The following is a 24,832-nucleotide window of genomic DNA, read 5'->3' on the forward strand; positions in this document are numbered from 1 at the left end:
GAGTCTCTGAAACCAGGGGGCTGTAATGCTATTATTGGCTTGGCTGATACCAGACTAGAACTAGAGCGTCTAGTCTAGAGCCATATCAGATGAGTGGAAACACCAGAACCAACTGCCTTACCCGGCCAATAGGCCTGTTGCAACAATTTTTCACTTCTCATGCAATTATCACTGGGTTTTCGATCACAGGCTAGATAGCATTGGGCAGCAGAAGTGGCATCTTAATCATACTCAAATTGGAAAAAGGGGGGGCTTCAGTCGAAGTGAAATAACAATCATTACATGAAGAAGTCACAACTCCCACCACCCGCCAGCGCGGACAATGAATCCCATGCTAGCAGAACTAGAAAGTAGAAAATAGAGTAGAAAAATAAAAATAAAAAAAGTATTTTCAGAATGTCACCACATGTTTTTTTCTCCTTCTAGCGGCGGGACAGACGACGGCCACCGACCTTGAGGTCGCGCTTGGCCTTGGAGACGGCGGCGGCGGATTGGGCGACCGAGGCGATGCAGTCCTGCTGTTGCTGCTGGCACTGCTGGGTACCGCCGGTGAGCTGGCCGCCGTTGACGGCGTTGAAGCAGGCGTTGTTCTGGATGTCGCACGAGCGGGTCAGGGCGGCGTTGGCGGTGGTGAAGGTGTTGCCGTTGACGGTGAAGGGGCGGTCGGCGCCGGCAGAGAACTCGACGGCCGGGGCGGCACCGCCGAGGGCTCCGGTGAAGGACTGGATGTTGCCCGAGGCACCGCCCTGGTTCTGGTTTCCGTTGTTGTTGTTCTGGTTGTTGTTGCCGTTGTTGTTGTTCTGGTTGTCGTTGCCAGCGTTGTTGTTGTCGTTGCCGGCGTTGTTGTTGTCATTGCCGCCGTTGCCGTTGCCAGCACCGCCCGCAGCAACAGCAGCCTCAATCTCGTCAACGGTGGCCTCCTCAACCAAGAGGTTCTGGGTAAAGATGCAGCCGTCCGTGTCGTTGGCGTCGTTGCAGGTGTTTCCAGCAGCGGTGGGGTCGCCAATCTGGCCAGGGGCAAAAGTGCCGGCGAAGAGGGCCTCGGTGGGGTCACCGCCGACGGCAGCGATCTGGACGGCAAGGTCCAGGATGGTCTGCTTGTTTTTGGACGCCTCGGGCGAGGCAGGGTCCTGGATCTGCGTCAGGGCGGCGATCTCGGGGTTGACGGCCTTGACGGTCGTGCAGAGCTTGCTGGCCTCGCCGACGGTCAGGGTGTTCCTCTCCAGGGTGCGGAAGATGAGCGAGTTGACCATGCCGGCGACGTCGTTGTTGGCCTTGGCGTTGGTGAAGGCCTGGTCGGCAACGATCTGCTGCAGACAGTCGAGGTCGGCGGCGTTAACCTTGTCCGAAGCCTCGGCGGCGGCTGCGTTACCCAAAAGGGCAAAGACGGAGGACTTGATCTCCAGGGGGTTGTTGTCCTGGAGAAGCTTGTCCATGGCCAGGAGGTAGAACTCGTGAGAGTGCTCCTGGGGGACCTCAGCAGCGGCGAGGCCCGCGAGGGCGAGAAGAGCGGAGGTGACGAAGAACTTCATGTTGATGGATGTTTCGTTTTCGATCTGGAGAACTCCCTTATTTCCAATATTCTTTCTTGTTCGGATTTGGATAAGAGGGCCGGCCCAATGAATGAGTGTAGATGTTTAAAAAGTAAAGAGCGTAGAGAATGTAAGAATCAAGTTCACAGAACTGATAAAAGCCGAACAGGAAAGAGAGTATGATGAGCTTGAAAGAGCGTGACGGAGAAAAGAGAAGGAAAGCAACAGTCACATCTTGTTCGAGAGGGACACCGGTCTTATATAATTTTAGAAGGGAATGAAATGTAAACGAGCAAATTATCGGGATCCTCCTTGATGGCCAAGGAATGGCGGCTCAACGGGAGCTGTGGTCCGCGGGCCTGCTACTGCAACCAGGGTTGATACCCGCCAAGTGGTAGGGGACAGCTCGTTTCGTTGATCATGACGAGGATTGGCGCCAACGACAGCTCCTCGGCGGTCTGTCAGACTGGTCTGCAACACCAGCAAAAAAGTGCGGTCGGTTGCTTGGGGCTCCGTACCAGCTTTCCATCTCAAGAGAGAGTGTGGACGTTCGAGGTGGGTCGTGGGGGAAATGTTCGCTTACACCAATACCACGTCGGCTAGGTAAAAGTGCGCCAAGATCCTACCGACCGCGCCCCATACGTCCGACAAGGGAGGGGCCAGACGAACGACCGTCCCTGCGGTCAAGAGAGTCTCGTACGTGTCCTTTGGCCATCAGAAACACACCACGGCGCGTGATGAGGCAGATCATCGGGGGCTTTCTTTGATATGGAAAGCTCATGGCAGCAATGAGAGACGAACCACTTGCCCGATAGGACGAAAAAAAGGATCTGCCGCCTCGTGTCTGAACTTTGGACGATTATTGCCTACCTCTTACGGATAGGGGGGGCCAGAAATAACGACCGATACTATTGAGATGGCACAATCCATCAGATGAAAAGACCAAGACCCAGGGTCTTGGGCTTCTGGATCTATGACTCCGCTGGCTGATTGTGCTTTTCAAGCGAGATTTCCAATGCTAGTAGCGCCAGCACAAAACACTGCACAGTATTCATTCGTAGGTTTTAGGGGGTTTCCAATGCCGAAAAGATTATCGAGACCTACGAAGTAAGAGAAGAGTTTTTTTTGTCCATGGCCAAGCCCTACCAGCCAGACAGCTCCGAATTCGCCGTCGCCAGTCAAAAACTCGACGAATTCGAGCCATCATCCGAGTTGTGGACATGGACTAGGTAGCGAGAGGAAAAGAAAGAAGGCAAACAAGGCAAGGTATGGCGAAGGAAAGTTGACAAACAGACGATGTCACGATCGACAGGCAGAGAGGTTGACAGGCCGTAGTTTGACTTGGCGTGGTTGCCCCCGCCGAGAATTTCATCGTGCTGTTCAAATAGGGAAATGGGAATTGAACGATGATCATTACCTGAAGGGATCATTCTAGATGGGCAATTTTTTTTTTGGAAAAAGGGAAAGTGAAGAGTGGTATTGGGGGCCCTTTGCATGGACTCTCTTGCGTGTCTGATGAAGCAAGGGGCAGTAAAAGTTCAGACGGACCATGTTCCATGTACCTTCGACTTGGGGTTTCAGGAGCGTGCATCAGCGCGAGAAAAACGGCTAACGGCTGGGCCCCCACTTGCCATGCAATCTTTTGATCTCGGTTACCGTCCCGAATGTGGGGCCCTATCGTTGCGTGCCACTGTCAACCTTAACATGAGCATACTTTGGAGTTTGTGTTGACAACATCGCTGAGATGGACTTTTGGTGACAACTTTCGAACACACTATTCTGTAACAAACCCACCGAATTTGAGTATAATGTTTGTGGCAAGCAACCCAAAGTCGGCACGCTCTCTTTCACTCAACCAAAGGTCTGACTGCCGGCCTTGTTTTGCGCCCAAGAGTCGTGTGGGCCAATATTATGTGCTTTGCATGCGCCGAATATTTATTTGTCCATGAAGATGCAAGTGGAGAAGACACAAAACCCAGAATCGGGGCCCATTCGGGGGTTCAAATGTCTCACCAACCCAAGCAGGAATGGTCAGAGGTGAGCGACCTTGGTGGTAAAAAAAAAGCCATTTTTCTCCCCCTCACCCCTGATGCAGAATGAAAAAGTTGCCTGATTGATCATAATATCGTACAACGGCAAAGAGACCTTGCATTGTCGTCCCCCCCGAAGCAAAACATCCTGTCTTTGGTATTTCTGATCCACGTTCCATAAGCTTTCTATCGCCTGGGCTTATGCAAACATTTCCCTTCCCAGTCACCTCAAAATCCCCGATGATATGAAGCAAATGTATCCCCTTAATGGTACGCCACTATCCAGAGTTGCGGAAAGTTCCATGCCACCCTTCACCGTCGGTGTGTTCTGGCCCTGGGGCCCTTAGACTGGCCCCGGTGTTCTTGAAAGGAGGCAAGATGGGCAGTTTCAGAAGTAAAATGAGTTGAAAGAACAAAATAAAGCCCGGTGGAAATTTTTAAAACTTAGAGTGCTGTGGACTTGCCATCCCCACGTCATTCTCGCCTATACAAGCATAGATATATGGATATGCTTAATGCATACAACATACCTGTCAAAGATTGATCTAACCCCCCGAGCTCCATGTCTGGTTCTGGTCCGTGTGACGTCTGGTCATGGGTTGACAAACTCTGGAGAGAAAAGCCAACGGTTCTTACATTGTATCAGGAGGCCGGCGTACAGTTTACCCGAGCCAAATATTTGCATACTTCTACGAAGTACTTCTGGATCTAGGAAGGTAGGCAAGGAAAATATAAAGATATAAAAGCACGTCGACCCATGTTTCTCACGTTTTCAAATTCTTCTTACAAAAGGAGCCCTTCCAACGCAAAGATACAGAGAATGACCGGTTTGGCTTTTGTTCACATATAAATTTTGTTATTCCAAGGAATCTTTTTCAGATCCATACATCAAGCTCTCCGGCACCAAATTTTAGGATTCTTGGGTGCCTAAGGATGCTTGTTCCGAGGTTTACTTGTGTGAAATCGTAATCTTTGATGTCTCCAGGTCTAGGCATTCTCCGTCACTTGGTAGATCTCAAAATATCTGGGCTGCTTGAGGGTGATGGTTATTTGCGAGACTATCCTCAACAAGTCCGTACAATTAGTCCAACGGTTGTCCACAAATGAATTCAGTCTTGGGGAGGAGAAAATGAATCGAACATTATTGGGTGCAGATGACAGAGACCTTGGTGACCCAACTTTTTTTACCGTCTCCCTTGTTACACACCACCAGTCAGCACGATAATGACTGTACATACAACTTCTAGATATACGCCTGGGGCTTCCTCGAAACCAAGATCTTCGCGCAACTGTTTCCAAAAAATTCATATGCCACGAGACATTATAATTTCCACGTGAGAAGAAGATCTTATACACTCATCACAACCGCGACATGACCTGCAAAGCCGACAGACAATGTGCGCCCGTCACCCCATATACTCACCGAGATCCCAGAGTCAGCCTCCACAGTTGGTGCACTTGGCATATCACCAAATCAACAAACCAAAAAGCAAAAGCATCCAGTCAGGGGCAGCAAACTACAAAACAACAAACGCCACTGTTCTTTATGATCCTAGTCTCCAAACGTTCACGCCTCTATAAGGACCTTTCTTTGTACAAACAGCAGATGCGTGAGCTGGGGAAACCAACACCCTCTTCACTTTCTCCGCGCAAACGCAAACGACGTCTATAAAGGAAATGTTGTATGCTTTAAAAAGTAATAGCGCGCCCAAACTTGGCAGCAAAACCTCCCTCTGCCCAAGTAAAAGACGTCTATGTGTCGGGTGATGCCCCCCTCGCCACTGCCAGACACCACCCTCCATTTTTTCTTCTTTCCTCTCTCTCTCTCTCCCCTTGTTCCATACTCGTACAGTTTCAAGTGTGGCGATACATGTGTTGTTTGCTACCAGTTTAACCAATGACCAGCTTGTCGTCCTCGGGGAAGTCGTACGCGGGAATCTCGAGGTTCAGGGGAGCAGGTCCTTTCCTTATACGTCCGGAAATGTCGTAGTGAGATCCGTGGCAGGGGCAGAACCAACCGCCAAAGTCGCCAGCCTCGCCAATGGGGACACAACCAAGATGTGTGCAGACACCTGTCGTAGAAATCAAAGTAAGCATGTCGATCGACGATATCGACGCTTGGAAGCTGGAAAGCAAATCAGGAATTCCACTTACCCAACATAACGAGCCACTCGGGCTTCTTGACACGGTCGCTGTCGGCCTCGGGATCTCTTAATGAGGCAACGTCGATCTTGTTCGCCTCGTCAATCTCACGGCCGGTACGGTGGCGAATGAAGACGGGCTTTCCACGCCACTTGATGATGACCTAAATCCAGAAAAGATAAAAAGTCAGACCACATGTTACCAATCACAAGTGTCGACTAGGTTTTCCGACGACTCGAAGACAGTAGATTGCGCGGGTGGTCACTCACGTTCTTGCCCTCGGGGATGGTGGTCAGATCAACCTCGACCTTGGCCATGGCCAAAACGTCCGCGGAAGCAGACATGTTGACCAGGAACTCTGCACGAAAAAAGAACACACAGTCGTCAGTCACAAGAAGCTCCCAATTGGCGTAAACCTTAACTCCAGACTGTATTCCCCCCATCCCACACTACATCCACATATCCTTCAAGAGTATTCACAAGAGGGAAAGATTCCTCCAACTCACCCTGGACGGTCGACTTGGCACCGGCGGCCGAGATGGCACCCATGGCACCGACCATGAAGTACGAGAAGACGGCGTTGCTGGTCGACGAGCCCTTGGGGGCCATGTACTTCTTAAAGTCGGGGATCTGGGTCGACTTCTGCTCGCCGCGGAAGGGGCTGGAGAAGCTGGCACCCGAGCTGCCGTTCTGGGCCGGCGTCGTGCTCAGGGCGCGCGCGGCGGTAGTCACGGCCTTGGAGGGCGACGCTGCGCAGCGCGTGATTGCGCGGGTGGCGGTCGTCAAGGGCGCCATCGTAAAGGTTTTTTTTCGGAGCGGACCTTTCGTTTAGGAATTAATTAGGTGGACGGGGAGGTTCCGATTGAGGGTGTGGAGGGATTTCAGCGTGTCCTGTCGCCGGGCGGTCGGTGGTGGTTTTCGGTACGATACGATGCGGTAATCTTTTGAGGTCTTTTCCAATGCAAACGTTGGTCTGGGCCGAAGAATTGCCTGAGGCTTTCTTCTAATTGGTACGCTTTGATTGGTTGAAGGCGAGAGCTTTGACATCACCGCGAATTATCCCGAGAGAATCCGATCCGGCTCCAGCAACCCGAACCCCGGTAACAGTCGAATTACATAAGCGAACGCCGTGATGGTTCTGTTACAATGAGAGTACCTTAGTCTTAACTTGCATCAACCAAGCCCTGTCCATTCCGTAATGATCGCTTCTACACTGTTATCAGATCTGCTGGTAGCTAATATTACCAGCTCCATCACGAAGGTCAACCTTCAAAACAAAACTCGTTGGCAGGCCCAGTTTGAAAAAGAAGAAATGACATGTGACTCTTTGACTAGAGTGAACCATCATTCAATCAAGTCCTACCCTTGTACTCCAAACAATCAATGCATGTTTTTCATCTCCCCAATCAAATTCCTCATATCCTCCGCAGTATAAGACAGCCCTTGGCAAATATCGATTTGAGTATTCTCTTCCATGTCAAGAAACATTTCGAGGAACTCGCCATCCAGAAACCTTTCTGGCCCTGCTCCCTCTCGCTCTGGGTTGCGGAATGACCTCCACTGGTTGAACTGAAGCTCTCCGAGCGGGGAGCTCACGTGTGCTTCCATGTTCGCCTGAAAGTCCATGAGCAGGCTCTGGAACTTGGGTGCAACAGTACCGAATAGGTAGATTGAACCCTCGGTCTAAGCGGAAAACAAAAAAAAAAAATGTCAGTAAAACGGCATAGGTACCGGGCCAAATGAGCATAGAGAGCTCTTACCGTAGACAAGAATGCTTTGGCAACAATTGGCGCATTTGCACTTGTCTCGACCATGACCTTTTGGATCTTGTTGACACACTCGCCCAGGCCAAATTCACTTGTCATCTGCATTCGCCGCTTATCCTCTAGCGTAACACCTGCAGTGTTTCTCAGAAGGACGACAAGGTTGCCATCACCATCAGCTACTATCCAAGAGTCTCCCTCGAGGTGTGATACAGCCGTGGACCACATTGCTTGGTAATCACGACAGACCTCGACAAGTTTTGCTTGCTTCGACCCCTCTACTTCCTTATCACTCCTGGTGGCCTTGTCTTTGCCTCCCGTCTTGGCTGACTTGCCAACGCCAGGAATATACTCGAGGAGTGTGATGGACTTCATGATATCCGCCACAGCGATCAGCTTTCCATGTACCGTCACATCAACGGCATAACTGGATGTTTGAAACGCCGCCACTTTGAGAAACTTGGCAGAAGTTGTTGATGTCTCTGAATACCTCACTAGAACCACCGTCTTGGTAAGTGCTATCACGAGGAGATCGTCATCCATGGTAGCTATTCGCCGGCAGCCGCTTTTGGTAGAGTGTGCATGAATGAGGTACGGCGAACGGCTTTCGTCAACACCGAAAACAAGGACTCGGCCGCCATGACCACTCCCAGTTCCCGAGAGGTACCGTGTGCCAACTATGAACCTCTCCGCTTGCTCGCCATAACTATCGAGTAGCGGTGCACGAGTGACGCATTCTGGCACCTCACCATCTTCGAGTGCAAAGACATTGCCCTTGGGCTCGAATATGACCTCGTCAAAAAGTTTGAACGTGCCGTATACTTTTTCGATACCTCTGGACAGCACTCGTCTGATGCATCCCAGACCAAACACCTTATCAGCGCTCGAATATGCTATGCTGCGTACATTCTCGCCCATGGGACGTGTCATCATCTGGCACTGGCGCTGCCTGTCGATGCGCGAGATCTTCAGTTCCATTCTCCGGTCGATTGCTGATTCGGTTGCAACAGCGAGACAATCACGGAATGCCGCCGTATCAAACGGACAGACATATGCAGCCGAGTGTGCCGTGACCGCCGAATAAACAATTCGTCGTTCGGCACCGTGAATTAGACTCGAGTGTTCGCATGTCACAAATATGCTGCACAAGCCGTTAGGCTGTGGTAGGACACGAAAGCGCGCCTCGCGTGTGCCGAGAACAACGCTTTTCCGTGACGACAGGGTGCCGTTGTCGTTGTAGACGAAAGTCATGACCTCGCCATCATCTTTTGAGACAAATAGAGTCGGGTTGGCGACTTCTGCTGGTAACACCCTCGCAAGTACAACTTCACGAGCGACGACCGCGTCATCCTCGTTTCTCCGAAGCTTCTCGGTTTGCGTGGCTTCTAATGTCTTCAAGTCTATAATCGAGATGGTGCCAGAGGACCAAAAGCCCACGGCACCTACATCGAGAAGATGCGGAGATGCGTTGACACATGATATTTGGTCCTCGTCTCGTTCTTCCGACTCGGCACTCACCTTCAAGTCAAGCCCGATATTGAGCGACACCAGCTTCCTGCCATCTACGGACAGGAGGACCCACCTTCCGTTGCTTGATGCATGTGTGATGGGCTTCCCTGAAGTCGGTGACCAAGAACTTATCGTTACTCCGCCCTCTGCATCAAAGAGAGTGGCCTTTTCTTCAGTGACATAGAGAACGTGTCCGTTGTCGAGACCAAGCACTAGCAGAGTTGGCTGGCTGATATCGAGACCCTGTAGTTGACTCAGCTCCTCAACTTCACCTTGCTTATCGAATCTGAACACCCTGGTTTCCGTGAGGAATGAGACCACCAGGGTATCTTCCACATCCGAACCGTATGACTTTAGGGAGAATAATCCGGTGACGCCGGAAATTTCGTCAGTTATGACACCGATATCTTCCAGTCCAACGCCGCTGCGGACACTCCGCAGACTGCCGTCTTTTTGTGCTCCACTGGCAGTGACGATACGAGCCTGACCGGAAGAGTACTCGTTCCCTAGCTGGCTGTCGCCCTCGCGATTGCCCATATCCATGACAGCAAAGTCAAGTATAGGGGCTATGTTCTCAATGGTCTGCCTTAGCTCAAGAAAAGACTCCCCTTTGGCCGCATCCGCGAAAAGATTGACATCATAGAACTGAGAGTCGCCGTAGTGAGACGCAACGAATAGGGTTCTGTTGGTCTCTGAATACACTAGTTTGGTAGCCCTGGATGTCGTTCCGATCTGTACAGTACTCATGTGGTCTACGGCGGTGTCGCTGTTTTGCTTGACTTGAATGGTCAACAGGTGGAGGCCGCCGTAGTCGTCGGCAAGTAGATAATGTGTGTTGTCAAACTTTGCCCATGCAACAAAAACCATGGCATTCTTGAGCGCCGTTTCTGTCCAAGTCCAGGATTGGTCGTCGATGTAGAGCATTCTTGATTCCCCCACCACTATGACACCTCCAAGATGGCATTCGTCCCGAGCCGGATTCCGAAAGTTGTGGCGTCTCTCCGTTTCGACCCGCTCCACTGGTATCATCATCGTGGAGCCCGGATCCGGAACATTAAATGTAAACTCCCGGTCTTTCTGCTCGAACCGAGAGAGCTCTCTATCCCTGTCGTCTGTGCATAGCCTATAGGAGGCGAACTTGCAGTCCGGCTCGTTCGGCCTTGGCTGATAGAGGAAGGCAATGCGGGGATGTGCAGTCTCGGAGTGTAGGAATACTGCATCTTTGATGTACAGTTCCGATATGCGTGCCTGGTCCATCAGTTCCAGTCTCGTTTGAAGCTGACCCTTCTGCTGACCCTTCCTCTTATGTAGACGCCAAACGTGCATGATACCAGACCACAGCAGCAAGACCATGTAGCGACCAGACGGATCAACTATGCACCTGTTCCTCGACGAAACCTCGCGCACGAATTGCTCGCCAAGGTCCGAAATTGCCTGCCTGGTGACAAGCTCGCGGGTATCTGGGTCGTACTCGGCCGTGAAGTATTTGAAGCGATCGGTACCGACAAAAAGCATGTCCGTTTCGGAATCTTTGGGCCTGACAGCTTGCAGCATGACTATCTTTCCAAAGACAGATTGGGAGTGCTCCAGCTTGAGCTGGCCCTCGTCGGTTCGCCGCCATATTTCCAGGCGGTTCGTCTTGGCCAGCACCAGGCTGGGTTCCTCGCCGGCGAGTAACTGAATGTACAATGCATGGCGTACACTGCTCGACCGGTGAATAGGTGCTATGTATGCCATATTTGTCGCGCGTTTCAAGGCGGCCGCAGGCTGCCGCTCATTTCTTCGGGAAGCTCGGTGCTCTAGAAGGTGGAAGTGGTTGTTGAGCTTGTCGATAGGTTAGGTTGTCTCGATGATGATGCAACCAAAGGTACCGCAATGCGGAGTTAAGCGGGATTTGGAGCTCTGAGTGGGTAAGGTACCCCACCAACCCACCTTAGGTAAAGTAGTAATTAATTTAGTAATTATATCAAGGCTGGGTCGGGGTACCTCCTTCTCATCGGACTGGTCCCTCACAGTAACAATGCCCGATCAGTCGAACAAAATCTTCATTTTTCATCCATTTCAGCGGAGTGTTCGATATGAGGACCTCTCGACATCAGCTCAATGGATTGATTAGCCCTTACCCAAATGTTCCGCTTTGCTGCCGGTCCTAAGTTCGCAGAAGCTTTGTTATTGAAAGATAGGTAGGTAGGTAGGTAGGTACCCACCTCAGGAGGGCGCTTTACCTAAGGCAGGTACATACCATAATTACTGTTCTGAATATTTTCGTTCCGAACCCTTTTCTTGTCTTCAGATTTCGGTTAAGCACCTACTCCAAAGTGCAATTCATAGCAGCTAAGCAGCTGGAGATGAGTCGCAGTGTAAGGTATCTACCGGCCTTTCAAACCAAGGTGATTTACCTTGCTTTGTCCTCTCGTGGCGACTGCTTGTGGTCAGCTTTTAACCACAGCATCATCCTAATGGACGCTTAGTATGAGTGCCTTTCCAACAAGACGCACCTCACGCGGTCGCCATTATTCAGCAGGACAACAAGGCAGCGCCCGCTCCGCACCGCGGACAATATGTCTATTACTGAGATGACCGACTGCGTTCACTTTCTGCTTCAAGACGTTCTGCGGTATGGACATCTTAGAATACCTCTTCTCTATTAGCCTTGCGCTTGGTGAGAGACGGGCTCACACTGTCTAGGATCCGTCGTAGCGATGTGGCTAGCCATGTTAAAATCCTAGGTCCAGACTAGCTGCTTGAAATCGGGGTTCATACCTACATTTTGTCTGCTTCAACCAGCTTTCTTGTCCCCCTGCTTCTGTTCTGCTATATCATATATTCCAATGGTGTTGCACCAGGAGGAGGCTTGATTCGAGCAGAAGTTCACTCTCCCAGGACATATGCCGTATTTTCAGGTATCCTCACAGCCACCTCAGCTCCTGAGCCCTGACGAATCGCAATGAGATCATGGTCAGGCTGCATAGTACCATACAAGGGCGGGCCCAGAGCTGCGCCTCTGCCCCTCATTTCTACTGAATATCAATCAGCAGCTGCCCGCCAATATTTCTCTGTTGTCGAATATTTGTGTCTCCTTTTGTCGTGGCTCTGGACTGGCCAGGTATCCCTTATACAACCGCCTAGAAGGCGCACATCCAGTGTGCTTCTGTCTATGGAAACGCGGCATTAAACACCATATTCGATGACCAGTCCCATTCTTCAACCTCACATTGTCAAGCTGTACCCTATACCTTGCGCCGGGCGTGCTCTGTGATGGTGGAGCCTCTTGGCCTAGCGCTGGGGGTACTAGGGGTCGCCGGGCTCTTCAAGTCATGTATCGACAACTTCGACATTGTCGTCCGCGCGAAAAATTTCGGTGAAGATTTTGACCTCCTCTGCACACAGGTTAGTCATGAATCTCTTTATTTTTTTATCTCCCTGTTTTCATTTGCATGATCGTAAGACCTGTTACTAAAAATATGAGTTTCGAAGCTGGCGCTTCAGCGTCTCCGATTAGTCCTCTGGGGCGAGTCGCTAGGCCTTGTTGCCTCGCCCCAAGGTGACAACACCCCCTACAATATCGGGCTGGATAGGCCAGACATCAAGGTGGTCATTGAGCCATCGCTTGATTACTTGCGCCGGCTTCTCGAGAGAGCAAGCGTGGTCACCGACCGTTTCGCGCTTAGCAACGCCGTCGATTCGTCACCCGGCTCAATGTCACTCTTTCGAGACAGATTTGATGCCTTTCGACGCCGGATGCATGCCAACCAGAAACAAAATTCCGTATGGAAGACTACTCGCTGGGCAGTCCACGACGCTGCGGCCTTCAAGGCAACGGTCGATCAGATTAAGCAGCTCGTGGATGGGCTGGAGAGTATCACTGGGACTATGGAGAACTTACTGCGACGGCAGAGGGCCGCTCTCGTCGGGGAGATCGAGTCGGTACCAGATACACGAAGTCTACGCCTGATACAGATGGCTTCAGGCTCGTCAAACGATCGCGACGCATCAACGCGGTTGATCAGCGACGTCGCGAGCCACCAACTGAGTTTAGTCAAGAGCTCGTCGAGGTCAAGCTTTTCACGTATTGTTGGCAGTGGCAGTTTGTACCACACTACGCCCTTATACCCACGAGCACAACTCCAAAGAGCTTCAGACAGACCGATGTTTGTTGCTTCTCAGCCAAAAATGGCAATCTTCTAGACACAACCAGTATTGAGGAGTCATTACAAGTTGTGTGAGCAATGCTGCAGCCAAGTATCTGGAGTGAAACGAGCTCAAAATAGTCGATCACTAGGCGTCTTCTAGGATTGATCCTTATATTCCTCCAGATATCCCCAGAATCAGAGGCTTATGGAAAGTCCAATCAACAAGACAAATGATTCCCTTTTCAAGCGTCCGCTCAGCTTTGAATCAGGGGAGGAAGCTACGGCAGCGCAATATCTGCCGTCCGATCTAGTCTTCAAGGCCAACAAAGGCATCTCACTAGCCAGGCGCGTCTGTCTTAAGCTGAGAAGCAGGGGGGAATGGCGCAGTGGTTAAGCGCCATGGCTGTTACTTGAGTAACGTAGGTTCGAATCCTGCTCCCTCCACCTCCTCCCCCGCTTACCCGTGGCAAGGATAACCCGGCTGGCTATCGACAACAACCACCCGCCTGTGCCGTCGAGCCCACACTTGTTGGGAACTTCGTCTCCATGGCTACAAACGACCGACAGCTCCGCTGTTTGGACACAGGCCCCTCTCGATGAAGAGCCGTCAACTGCCGTCAGACGAATCCTCCGTGCGCCTGAAGGCACGGGGTCGCGTCAGTGAACAAACCTGTAAGCAGGACCGGGCACGAACCCGGTCAGGCTCGATTCGCTTCTATGCCCTTGTTTTCCGCCGTGTAAATAGAGAAAATAGAAAGCGCGCCGAGATACCCCTCGGGAGGTTGCTAACGGCCGGCTAATGAGCCGGGCCGAGCCCGGCGTTAAATAATACTACTACTACTACTACTACTACTTAAGCTGAGAAGCATCAGACTCGCCAATGTTCCCTTTATCAGCCCCAATTCACTCGAAGGCAGACTAGACACGATTCTTGCCTGCATCGAAGGACCTCCGGACACTCCTTACGAGAAAGGAAACCCTGGATCAGTATCCGAATCCCCGAAGAAAACCCAGCCGCGTCTCCGGGCCTTAGATTTCAGACCCGCATCTTACACTCAAACATCGATTGTACCGACCGTATTTGCGCCGATTACCAGTCATGGTGGATGGACCCAAACCTAATGCGCTATCTTCCCAGTGGCCGCTACTCATGGTTCTGAGCGCAGAACAGTGCGATACTCACTCGGCGCTTTGCTTACTGCCATCTGCGTCTTTTTGGCAAGTCCAGACGTCGATGATCCGCTATTGATCGAGATTGCCGAGCTCTACGTTAGAGACTGCGACAGGTACGAGGTGGTTGCGTGGAATTACACGTGCAAGTACGCGCGGGAGTCACAACCCCCAGAGTTTGATGACTTAGATTTGGACAATACTCCCGGCGACCAACAAGCCGTTGCGCCGTTGCCTTGCGAGCCAATGAATACCGATGAATTATCGTTCCTTTTTGCCAGACCATCGGATAGCGAAACTGGTACTATGCTATCCCACACAACTAAATCCACCTTCGGAACAGTCAAGTGAGAGACTTTTGCTAGCCCGTCGTACACTGACATCACTGCTACATCACCAAAAAACATCTACGACTCGACTCAACTTCCCACGCGTCGATGATGCCGCTATCGACTGTCCGCCTCCTCTGACCGACACCGATCGTGCCTGGTTACTACCAAATCTGGGACCCCTAGAATCTGAAAAAGAATTTATCACCGGGCCCGACTTCGATGAACCAACCGCAGTCACAGCAAATCACGCGCAGCGTCACTTCACTCGGTATGTTGTGAAATGTGATGATCCTGCAAACTCCTCGCCGTTTTTGAAGATGGAGTTTGAAAAATTGTCTGAAGTTGGAAGATTGTATAGGATTGAAGATTGTTTTAAATCTTTTTCAACTGATCATGGAGTCTCTAGATAGTAAATTAGTGAAAGGGTTTGAGAGGACAAAAAAAAAAGAAACAGTGGACAGTGGACAGTATGTATATTTGCTGCATGCTTAGTTATTATATAGTCAAAAACATGCCGCATTTCTGGCAGCTGTCTGGCATCGCGCTCACAAGCACAAGAACAAACATGTGAACCACAAAAGAATTAGTCCAAAAATCATTCTCTTTTAACGCCAACCGCAGTAGTGTCTGACCACAAAAAACAGACCAGAGAAGGCATATATTATGTACAAGTAAGATTGGCGACCAAGCACAACCATATACAACTTTCAACCTCCAGCTCGCAAACTAAACAGGAAAAATTCCAACTCTTTCTTTTCGTCAGCGAAATTATTTAGTGCCAGTGTTTTCATCTGCATCCCTCTCATCGCCTGATCCAACACCTTCCTCGCTCGATGGGTAATTTCCTCTTTCTCTGTTTATCTTTGTTCGGAAAACATTTCTAAAAACCAACTCATAGATACCTCATCGAGCCCGTCACGTTTGTGCTCCTCATCGCCCTATCTACCGTGTTCCGCAGCTGGCGAGCCCGGAACCCAACCTTTTCGGCGCTCTGTTTCACACTGCTGTCCCTGACGCTTCTGGCGAGCTGCAACATCTCCTCGTCGACCCGGCCCAGGAGCTCAAACACCCATGATGAGAGAGCACCGTCCTGCTTCCCGCTGCCCTGCCTCTCGACCTCGCGCAGCCACGACTCGACGGCCGCGTTGATCCACTCGGCAACGATTCTCTTCTTCCGCCCAGTGAAGGGGGCCTCCTGAGCATCAAAGATGCGCTCCAGAATCTTGACAATCACCGACTGCGATACCTGCAGCTGGAGGAAGAGCAGTACAGGCCAGGAGTTATCAGCCCCGATGCTCTCATCCTGGCTCTCCGCGACGGCGTACTCGCACACAATTGGCAGCAGGGTGTCTATGGGGAAGATCATGGTGTCCAGAGAGGTGCGATGCGCAATGTTCTGGATCTGCATCGAAACCGCCTCGTATGGCAAGGGTGGTGGTGACGGTGGTACGGTGACACCAGGCGGGAGTCGTCCCCCACTGTTCTCATATTCATTATAAGCCTCGTGGCGTTCAAGGATTTCCCTGTGCGTGGCGTCGATGAGGTTTTTCCAGGTGTCAGCGATGAGCCTAGTGTTGTGGTAGTCGGCTGCATGGTAGACAAGCAGACAAAGGTCGTAATAGCATGCCGGGTCCGCATATGTGTTGAAAAGCTAGAATAAATGGGTTAGCAAACTTCACGGAACATCATCACCGGAAGCTTTGTTAGGAAGTGGCTGCTACTAACCTCAGTCAGGCCCTGTATTTGGCCGTCCAGGACCTTTTCAATCTCCATCTTCCGTTCGTCTGCAATGCGAGGATCGGCCTTCAACCTCTCCAGCAGATCATCCTGAATGTGCGCAATTTCAAGGAGCTCTGAGATTTCATGACTCAATAACTGTTGTTGCTGCCTGTTGCCTCCCGCACCCATTACGCTTGCGTTGCCCTTGGCGCGACTGAGGAGAGTGATGCGGTCTTTGATGCCAATGTCAAACTCGGAGTTGGCAAGCTCGGCCTGCACTTGAGCCGCATCGTAGAACTGCCCCCTGTGGGTGTAAAACCTGCACAGCAGCTCTGCGTGACGAACGTCTGATCCTGCCAGGCGCTTGAGGAACGTTATGACGTGGGGCGAGTCGATTGCAAGAATGCGGTCAGTCCAGTTTTGCTCGACGTACCAGGCATAAAGGCCAAAGTGGAAAACTTCGTCGTCCGAGTCGTTGACAACGGAGTAGGCTTCCATGCGCTTGGTGGCGGCAAGAGAAGGCTTCCCATCCACAAGCTCGGGCTCTTTGGAGGATTCTGCATCCAACCGCTCCAGTACGGCGTGGACAAGGTCGTAGCAGCGCTGTCGCTCAGTATGTATCTTCTCCCTCGGGTCGTTGGCCGGCTTGTTCTCGTTTATCCATGCGAGAGCTGCATTGCCACGGTCTTTCTCCTTTGCCACAACCAAGCATAACCTGATGGCACCTGCATAGTACTTCAAGTCGGTGTACTGTTCTGCGGCGCTCCGGAGGTTGGCGTACGTGAGGTTGCCAGCAACACGCTCAAAAAGCCTCAAGCTCTCACTAAGCAGAGTGCGCTGGGAACTGTGGTTCAGGGTCTGCTCAGACGCCCGCTTCAGCTGCTCCTGCGCTTTGAAAATGATTACGTCGTCAGGGCTGCAGAAGCTGCCGCACCGCCTACGCAGTGCATCAGCCACCGTCTCCACATTCGAGCCACTTTCAATATTGCGGTTAACAATAGCTTTGACAAGTAGCTTGGCCAAGTCCTTCCCGGCTGGCTGGGAGAAGAGACTTTCGTATGTAAGCTCCTTAAGCTCGTCCCGGGTGTTGCTCTCCAAGCGCAAAAAGATGTCGGTAACACGCTCGTCGAAAAGCATTAAAACGAAGGAGATGCCCTCGGATATGCTCTCCATAAGCTTTTGGAGGGCATGAAGCGCCTGGTGCTCGGCCTGAAGAGCAACCTCTTCCTGACGACTGCTGACTCTTTGCAGATCTGCTGGGCCCGAGAGTCCCTGGATGATTCCCTTGTTTGTGTTCAAGAAGTTGCGCAGCCTCTCGATGTTTTCTTGGACTATTGTCAGCTTGGCTGTCGAGATTGTGGAACTGACAACAACACCGCCAACAGCGTTGGCATCGACTCTTGCGGTTATAACCTTGGCTTTCCACAAGCTGCGAATTAAACGCGTGAGGTACAGAGCCAGGGCGTCATGGCGAGATGACAATTTGACCGACTCTGGCGAGATGGCTCCGTCGGACTCGGCAAGCAGAGGCTGCCCACCAAAGTTGACAAAGACCGACTTTGCACGATCTGCGGTCCCCTGGTCCATCACCCTGCTGGTACCTGTCCTGAGATCGGTGCCTTGACCGCAAGCAACAGCCAGCGCAGCCGAGACTGTTTCAACGCGGCCGTAAAGCTGAATAAATTTGCGGATGTCCTTGTCGAGGCTCTCCTCTCCAACAGTGACCCTCATGGTGTTGGCAAAAATGTCCACGAAACGCCTGCGACGCACCGAGTAGATGCCGCTGTTGGTAAGAATGGCGAATTCACAAGGGTCCTCATCGAATTGAACAGCCAGCTCGTTTCCAAAACCCAAGGGCTGCTTGGCGGCTGCGAATGGTTTGTTGATCAGGCCCACGTCGAGAGCGACAGTTTTTGGTCCAATATCGATCCAGTTGGCGTGCTCGTAGAACTTGAGGGCTGATGCAGCGCCAATAGCCTTGATGCGCCCCGTTTCCGGCGCCGAAGCAAATATTGTCGTCGTATCGGGAGTTCCGGGCTTCCTGACAAAGTCGATAAAGTAGCCTGGTGGGAATCTGAAGCCGAGCTCACTTACTTCCAGACTCCTAGACTGCAGATCGGTGAGGGAGTCTCCTGATGAATCATATCCAGTGTTGCGCCTGTCCCGGTTAAGATCCTTGGGCGGGAACTTGACAAACTGAACCTGCATCGACTGCGGCGCCAAGCTAGATGAGGTGTTGATCATGTACGAGGCCGAGCTTGTAGCGCTGAGGAAAAGACGGCAGCCTGTGCTGGTCAATGCCATCAAATGCAATTTTGATGCTTCCGTGGCTGGGATCGGGCTGATGGCTACGATGGCCATGGCGTCCGTCAGCAACGGCGATGGATGGTTCCAGTGAGTGACATCTCGCAAACAGTGGTTTTTCTCCTTGGTAATGACACATGTGAGACGATCGGGGGTTTCTATGTGGTAGGTCCTGATGGTCGACTTGTTGGAAAGAGTATAGAGAAGATTCCTAGAGTTGTCGACTTTTATGTCGATCAGAAACTCGTTCTTCTGCGGCGACCAGATATCGAGGGACGCAGGCAGCCTTGGCATGACCGAGGACCAGCCAGGCTGAGAGTGGTTGATCCTGCTACAACGGCCCGAGAACCACTTCTCTTCTTGTTGGTAGCAAAGCTCGTAGATGTCTGTTTCGTCGCTGCTTCCGAAGAAAATGCGCCCGGCAGACGTGCCAACTATATGACTGACATGGCTCGATGGAGTGCCGAGAGCCATCTTGGTCGAGTAAAGTTCTATCGTCTTCAGGCCGTTGGGGCTGCTAGACGCAGCAATTCCAAGCAAGATCAAGTCTTGCGATGTAGCAACCACCAGGATGTGCGTTATGCTACTGAGAAATACGCCAGGTTTCGGTGGCACGAGCGCTACGGTCTGTATGCTGTGCGGTTGGTCCTCAAATCCAATAATTTCAGGGTTGGGCTGGCTAAAGTTCCACATCAACAGCGCGTTATCGATGCAGGCGTATGCATAGCCGATCTCTGCAAACAGACCCAGCTTCGTCGTCAAGTTGCTCATATTAAGAGTCTCGAAGATTCGGTCGGGGATCGGGTACATTTGAGCCCTCTGGAAAGGCGCAAGCGGGGAGTCGGCGAACTGCAAATCATAATCCGAGGTTGCGCCAGCTGCAAAGATGTTAGTGGCGGGTTGAAAGCAGCAAGCAGGTGCGCAGAGAGGGAAAGTAGCTTACGTCGACAAACAGAATCGAGATCTGGGTAGCTTTCATCCTGCTGCAAAACGCCCTTGACTGACTTGGCCGCTTTCAAGAGGGGCGGTAACGGAGCTGCAGCATCTGTGCCTTGCCCAGAGGTGACAGAAGTCATTGCCCCAGCCCGAGGAGAGCTCATCCTGACACCAAGCGCAGTTGAAGAAGACGTTCTTGATCCTGCTGATGGTCGGCTGGTATCAAAGAGCTGCCGACTGACGCGATCGTTTCTCGCGGCTATGGCTGGGGTCGCGAGAAATGCGCCAGGCACCTCGCGCATCGGCGTTTGGGTAGCCATTGTGTATTGTGACGCGAGATCGCTATCGATTGGAAGCCTCAAACGCAGCGCGGTGTAATGCTGATTGACCTTTTGTGGTTTTAGTTCGGGCCGTTGGCGGGCAGAATTCTAAGCAAAGCAGCCGGAGGAGAGCTCCGTCGTGGAAGACCCGTCAGAAAATCATCAGCCGGCGGGTACTACCAAACAAGCCCTCCAGGCAGCAACAAGCTCCGAAGGACCAATCCAGCCGCAAACTTTCAAGATGGGTGTGTATGAGTAGAAGAAAATAGGGTGCTCAATGGCAGACGATCGAGACGCTGGATGGGAATGGAGATAATAACTTGTTTGCTAGCAGGCTGCCCAAGCAGGGGTGAAGCTCAGAAAAACCCAGCCAATTTTTTGGTGGTCGACGCGAACTCGGCGCGACACAAGAAAGCATTGGCGCTAGTCCCAATTAGGACTTGACAAGGTACCGCGCAGTCTACCTACCTTAGCTACCACAAACAATTGATTGTTTTTGTACTTGAAATACTGTCCACTGATGTCATAATATCCAGGTACCTAATTTATTTATTCGGCTCTCACGGAAAAAAATAAATGCTTTCTTTCATTGAATTTTGTCTGTCCTCTTCTCCGTCCTTACACAAGGGCTCTGTTAGAGTCTCTGATCTTGATCTCGCAGATCTCGACATGCCAAGAACAGAATATTTTGGCTGCCAGTTCCCATACATGCAGATACCTGCCTTCCTTTTGTGTTTACAGTTCTTTGCATGCCCTAATATTGGCGAGACAAACTATCTTTGGTCCCTGACACGCCGATTCCCTTAGAAAAAAGGCTTTATCTATACTCTGCTTCATTCACGAGTCCGCGGTCACTCAAGCCTTCTTTGCCTCCCTCTCCGCCTTCTTCAGCGCACGAGTGCGAATGTCCTTGTGCATCTTCAGGTTGACCTGCAATCCGATCTTGCTACCAATGCCGATAGTGTTCTCAACCCACCACTGCATAATGGCATGGCTCCACCACGGAGTATAAGTGTAGGCTACGTTCTGAGTAGCACATCCAATCTTGCCCAAGGCCGAGCGCACGAAAGCTCGAGGCGTCGGGACCATAGCGCTGGGGCGGCGCACTTTGCTCATGGCGGACACGATGAGGTAGCTGAGGACCAGGTGGACGTCGACGCCGCTGCTGCGGAGCTCCTCAGCGAGCGAGGTGCTCCAGTGCTGCAGGAATGCCTTGCTGCCGCTGTAGGTAGCCAGGAATGGCGTAGGCATCCAGCCGCCGAATGAGCCCATGGTGAGAATCAGACCCCGCTTGCGCTGAGCCATGATGGGAGCCACAACCTGGGTAGTCTTGAGTGTGCCAAGGCAGTTGATGGTTACAATATTCTGCAGCTCCTCGCGCGGGGTCTGGAGGAATGGCACGGGGATCGAGTGGCTGCGGCCGACATTGTTGATCAGGATGGCGACATCCAGGCCACTAAGGAGTTGGCCCAGTTTCTCGTAGTCATCGTCGTTGTCCTGCTCGTAGTCCATCGCCAGAACCTTGGTCTTCAGGCTGCCATTCTTGGCCTCGAGCTCTTTCGCAAGTTCCTTGAGCTTCGATTCGGTGCGGGAGACAAGGACAATGTTGAAGCCTTTGGCTGCGAGTTGCGAGGCAAACTCTTTACCGAGACCGTCCGAGGCGCCGGTGACAACCGCCCAACTGCCCTTTTTACCATATTTGCTGAGCTGTAAAAGGAAAGCAAGTATCAGCCATACACCGTCGAGCTTATAAGAGGGGAGTATGTAGAGTCCGACTCACGTTGGTGCCGCCAAGAATGAAAAGGTTCAAGACCAGGTGCAGGTAACTCAAGACCTTGGCCGAGATGTAGAGAGCTCCTACTCCAGCAAGGGCCCACTGCACGACTTGTGGCACGCTGCCCAGTGCGGTTGTCAAGCTATCCATTTTGACGAGTTGCGGCGTAAAATAGTTCTTCTTGCGCCTTGCTTCAAAAAGTCTGGACGAAAGGATTGTCGCAAAACCTCAGTAGCGACCGAAAGCTAGGGGTTCGAGGTGTGGTGGGGTAGAGAACAGCTGCTAACCAATCAGTCTTCTTCAACCTCATCTCCATGCCTGCCCCTTGTAGACGAGCAATGCACTAATTTCATTTTTGTTGAGCTTCAGGTACATGGTCGCGTCCGGTATTTCCGGCACGTGGAAATAGCTTAAGATCTTTCTTCCAACGTCAACTATATGTACGGCGGTCCTCATCAGGCCTCCGCTGCCACACATACAGATCTTTCTTTGGAGTCTTTCTTTGCCCTGTTACAGCAACGATGGCTTCTCTCAGCAACCTCATGCCCCCACTTGACAATGGGCTCCTGCCCGCGTATCTGATGTTGGTAGGTTCAGCCCAACTTGTAGTCCAACTGCAAGCTAGAGACAGACAATCTAGCCTATATTGGACTTTGGCTTGCCAGCATCTCGAATATTTTGATGGCCCAGAGTGAAGACTAATGATATTCTTGGCCAGGTTTCCGTTCTCGCTATCGGCAACGCCTTGCAGAACTTCACCACTCTTCACTACAGCCGGCGTATCTACAATGGCCTTTTCGTGTCAAACCCCGCGCTGAAGCGCAAGGAGCGTACCGATGAAAACCCAAGGCACAACCCCGAGGACAGCATCAACAAGCTCGTCCCTGCATCGAGCACCGGCAAGGACGTTGAGAAGGCCAACGACCAGCTCACCCCCCTTGCAGCCCGTTTGTTTGCGGTGTGGACGCTCATCACCGGCGTTGTGCGTCTGTATACCGCCTACGACGTTTCCAACCCGGCTCTATACCAGCTCTCTGTTCTTACGCACTTCCTCGCCGGTGGACACTTTCTTTCCGAGCTTCTCGTCTTCAAGACATGCCGCCCGAGTGTTCCCGTTCTCTTCCCGATCTTTGCCGGGTCGACTGGATTTATCTGGATGACTCTGCAGTACACTCACTACGTCGGCCCTTTCACCCTGCCATTGTTCAGGTGATTTGATTGAAAAGAAGACACTATGGCGGAAGAGCGCACGCTCCATGAAATGATCCTCAAATCGTATGGCTGAGCGCTTAGAGCGTTGGGGTTAGCACAGCATTGTATAAAACCACCCTTTGGTCTGAAAGTTTCAGAGCTTCGAAGCCCTAATTAGTGTCTAATTATAGAGAGTTGCGGTACAGCTCTCCGCCGCAGGCCCTCAAACGAGCCGCGGCTTGTTCAGGGGTAATGTCGCGTTGAGGCTCGGCCAAAAGCTCATATCCAACAAGGAACTTCTTCACGGTAGCTGAGCGAAGCAGCGGCGGGTAGAAATGCATGTGGAACCAGCTGCTCTCGGCCTCTTCTTCACTGCAGTCAATGGGCGCCTGGTGTATTCCAGAGCCTATAGCGTGGGCGGGTCGTCAGTCACGCGCTCCTTGTCTGCAATCACTGTGTCGCATTGGGGTATCTTACTGTATGGGAAGTTTGTCTCGAACAAGTTGTCATATCGCCGAGTGACTTCCTGGATGGCCTCAGCAAAATGAAGCCTCTCGTCGGTCGACAGATCCACCAAGGCCCGAACATGTCGCTTCGCAAGGACCAGAACCTCGAAAGGCCAAACTGCCCACCACGGACAAACAATCAAGAAGCTGTCGTTCTGCCAAACGACACGCTCGCCCTTCTCGATCTCCAACTTGACGTAGTCACCAAGCATATGACGTCCATGTTCCCGACGGTACTTGGACATTTGATCCAATTCCTTGCCTGGTTCCTCTGGCAAGCTCGACGTCGTCCATATTTGACAATGGGGGTGGGGGTTCGAGCAACCCATCGCAGCTCCCTTGTTCTCAAATATCGTCATGTATCGTAGTTGTTGCGATGGCTGCGACATTTGGCACTCGGGGACTATCGAGAGTTTCTGACGCACGGTAGCGGCAGCCGTACCCAAGGGGCTAGTCGGACAAACGTGCGAGGCGTAGAGATCCGTCCAGAGATCAATTACGGGGACGATTTCTTGGGGCTTCATGTCGGCCAGGGTGACATTGTGCACGGCCGAGAATGTCAACACATAGCAACGGCCAGTGGCAGCGTCCGCCTTGAGGAGGAGCGAGGCAACATCTGAACAACCCAGCAATCTTAGCATTAATCACTCAACAACCACATCTTGTATGGCAGATCCTCACCATCGGTCTTTTCCTCTGGCGCATAGTGTGCCTGTGTCTCCTTGACGGCGCTGTAGTCGTTGACAAAGACAAATGTCTTCTCGTATTTCGGGTTGCTGTCGCCCTGGGCGCGTGTATTCCCTGGGCAGAGATAGCAAGACGGGTCATACTGTGGAAGCTCGCTCTTGGAAGGCGCTTCCTGCTGACCTTGCCAGGGTCGTTTTGTGCGATGCGGCGAGACGAGGAGCCATGTGCCAGTCAAAGGATTGTACCTCCGATGGGAGATGTCGTCAAGAATCTTGTCAGGCATCTTGATCGCGTATGTGAGGTGTCCAGATTGACGTATCCAGAGGCTCAGAGCCGAGTAGAAATTACAACAATTCTACGAAATTGCAATACATTGGACCATGGATCAAAGTGGGCTGGATGTTGTTTACCATGTGAGCAGCCATGCGGGGGAAGTGAGGTCGACCCCACCCTTCCTGACTTGTTACATCATTGCCTTGATACTTTATTGTTTATCTTGACTGTGGGGAGGATTGTTGCGGCTGAAGTATATTTGTGCCTGACTTCAATAGTCGTCGCATCTGTAGCTAAACGCATGACTTGGGGTAAAAAAAAATGCCCGGCAAAATAGCGGGAAAATCACATTCAGCCAAATAATCCCGTTGATTTCTTGCAAGTGTGAAAGCCTAGGAAACAAGGTAGACATTGGGTTCCGATCAGCGGCAAAGGAGGTCGGAGGAGTAACCGTCGCCCGCAAGTCACGTGCATTCGGTAGCATCAGAAGCTATCTGGAGATTTGGGTGCA

General features: G+C 51.7%; 9 protein-coding genes and 1 pseudogene across 10 annotated transcripts; 3 read left to right on the top strand and 7 right to left on the bottom strand.

The window, feature by feature from the left end:
* Positions 1-278: 278 nt before the first annotated feature.
* Positions 279-1,532, bottom strand: MGG_05092 (uncharacterized protein; the record flags this gene model as incomplete). Its single annotated transcript, XM_003712566.1, has 2 exons — positions 279-343; positions 440-1,532. The coding sequence occupies 2 exons, from the start codon at positions 1,530-1,532 to the stop codon at positions 279-281; spliced, it is 1,158 nt and encodes a 385-aa protein (XP_003712614.1).
* Positions 1,533-3,999: 2,467 nt separating this feature from the next.
* On the bottom strand, positions 4,000-5,027 carry MGG_16865 (uncharacterized protein; the record flags this gene model as incomplete). The annotated part of the gene is made up of 5 exons (XM_003712567.1): positions 4,000-4,046; positions 4,199-4,270; positions 4,350-4,395; positions 4,801-4,851; positions 4,986-5,027. 5 exons carry the CDS (start codon positions 5,025-5,027, stop codon positions 4,000-4,002), a joined length of 258 nt encoding a protein of 85 aa, XP_003712615.1.
* Positions 5,028-5,097: 70 nt separating this feature from the next.
* Positions 5,098-6,753, bottom strand: MGG_16866 (cytochrome b-c1 complex subunit Rieske). The gene is made up of 4 exons (XM_003712568.1): positions 6,211-6,753; positions 5,974-6,062; positions 5,717-5,867; positions 5,098-5,634 (listed from the first exon to the last, which is right to left on the bottom strand). Exons 1-4 carry the CDS (start codon positions 6,497-6,499, stop codon positions 5,453-5,455), a joined length of 711 nt encoding a protein of 236 aa, XP_003712616.1. The 5' UTR covers positions 6,500-6,753; the 3' UTR covers positions 5,098-5,452.
* On the bottom strand, positions 6,697-10,836 carry MGG_16867 (uncharacterized protein). The gene is made up of 2 exons (XM_003712569.1): positions 7,465-10,836; positions 6,697-7,387 (listed from the first exon to the last, which is right to left on the bottom strand). The coding sequence occupies exons 1-2, from the start codon at positions 10,711-10,713 to the stop codon at positions 7,085-7,087; spliced, it is 3,552 nt and encodes a 1,183-aa protein (XP_003712617.1). The 5' UTR covers positions 10,714-10,836; the 3' UTR covers positions 6,697-7,084.
* Positions 10,837-12,234: 1,398 nt separating this feature from the next.
* On the top strand, positions 12,235-14,630 carry MGG_16868 (uncharacterized protein; the record flags this gene model as incomplete). Its single annotated transcript, XM_003712570.1, has 4 exons — positions 12,235-12,366; positions 12,454-13,127; positions 13,533-13,741; positions 14,248-14,630. The coding sequence occupies 4 exons, from the start codon at positions 12,235-12,237 to the stop codon at positions 14,628-14,630; spliced, it is 1,398 nt and encodes a 465-aa protein (XP_003712618.1).
* Positions 13,482-13,553, top strand: MGG_20150 (annotated as a pseudogene). Its single transcript has one exon. The product of its transcript is annotated as a tRNA-OTHER (tRNA).
* Positions 14,631-15,192: 562 nt separating the features above from the next.
* On the bottom strand, positions 15,193-20,232 carry MGG_05095 (nucleoporin Nup157/170). Its single transcript, XM_003712571.1, has 3 exons — positions 19,578-20,232; positions 16,337-19,512; positions 15,193-16,262 (listed from the first exon to the last, which is right to left on the bottom strand). Exons 1-3 carry the CDS (start codon positions 19,888-19,890, stop codon positions 15,504-15,506), a joined length of 4,248 nt encoding a protein of 1,415 aa, XP_003712619.1. The 5' UTR covers positions 19,891-20,232; the 3' UTR covers positions 15,193-15,503.
* A 175-nt stretch (positions 20,233-20,407) lies between these two features.
* MGG_05096 (3-ketoacyl-CoA reductase) lies at positions 20,408-21,969 on the bottom strand. The gene is made up of 2 exons (XM_003712572.1): positions 21,671-21,969; positions 20,408-21,597 (listed from the first exon to the last, which is right to left on the bottom strand). Exons 1-2 carry the CDS (start codon positions 21,812-21,814, stop codon positions 20,746-20,748), a joined length of 996 nt encoding a protein of 331 aa, XP_003712620.1. The 5' UTR covers positions 21,815-21,969; the 3' UTR covers positions 20,408-20,745.
* Positions 21,970-22,047: 78 nt separating this feature from the next.
* MGG_05097 (transmembrane domain-containing protein) lies at positions 22,048-24,741 on the top strand. Its single transcript, XM_003712573.1, has 2 exons — positions 22,048-22,251; positions 22,383-24,741. Exons 1-2 carry the CDS (start codon positions 22,186-22,188, stop codon positions 22,875-22,877), a joined length of 561 nt encoding a protein of 186 aa, XP_003712621.1. The 5' UTR covers positions 22,048-22,185; the 3' UTR covers positions 22,878-24,741.
* MGG_05098 (galactose-1-phosphate uridylyltransferase) lies at positions 22,143-24,522 on the bottom strand. The gene is made up of 3 exons (XM_003712574.1): positions 24,043-24,522; positions 23,333-23,977; positions 22,143-23,261 (listed from the first exon to the last, which is right to left on the bottom strand). Exons 1-3 carry the CDS (start codon positions 24,329-24,331, stop codon positions 23,041-23,043), a joined length of 1,155 nt encoding a protein of 384 aa, XP_003712622.1. The 5' UTR covers positions 24,332-24,522; the 3' UTR covers positions 22,143-23,040.
* Positions 24,742-24,832: the final 91 nt, after the last annotated feature.

The sequence above is a fragment of the Pyricularia oryzae genome, chromosome 3, assembly GCF_000002495.2.
Source record: "Pyricularia oryzae 70-15 chromosome 3, whole genome shotgun sequence".
Taxonomy (NCBI): domain Eukaryota; kingdom Fungi; phylum Ascomycota; class Sordariomycetes; order Magnaporthales; family Pyriculariaceae; genus Pyricularia; species Pyricularia oryzae.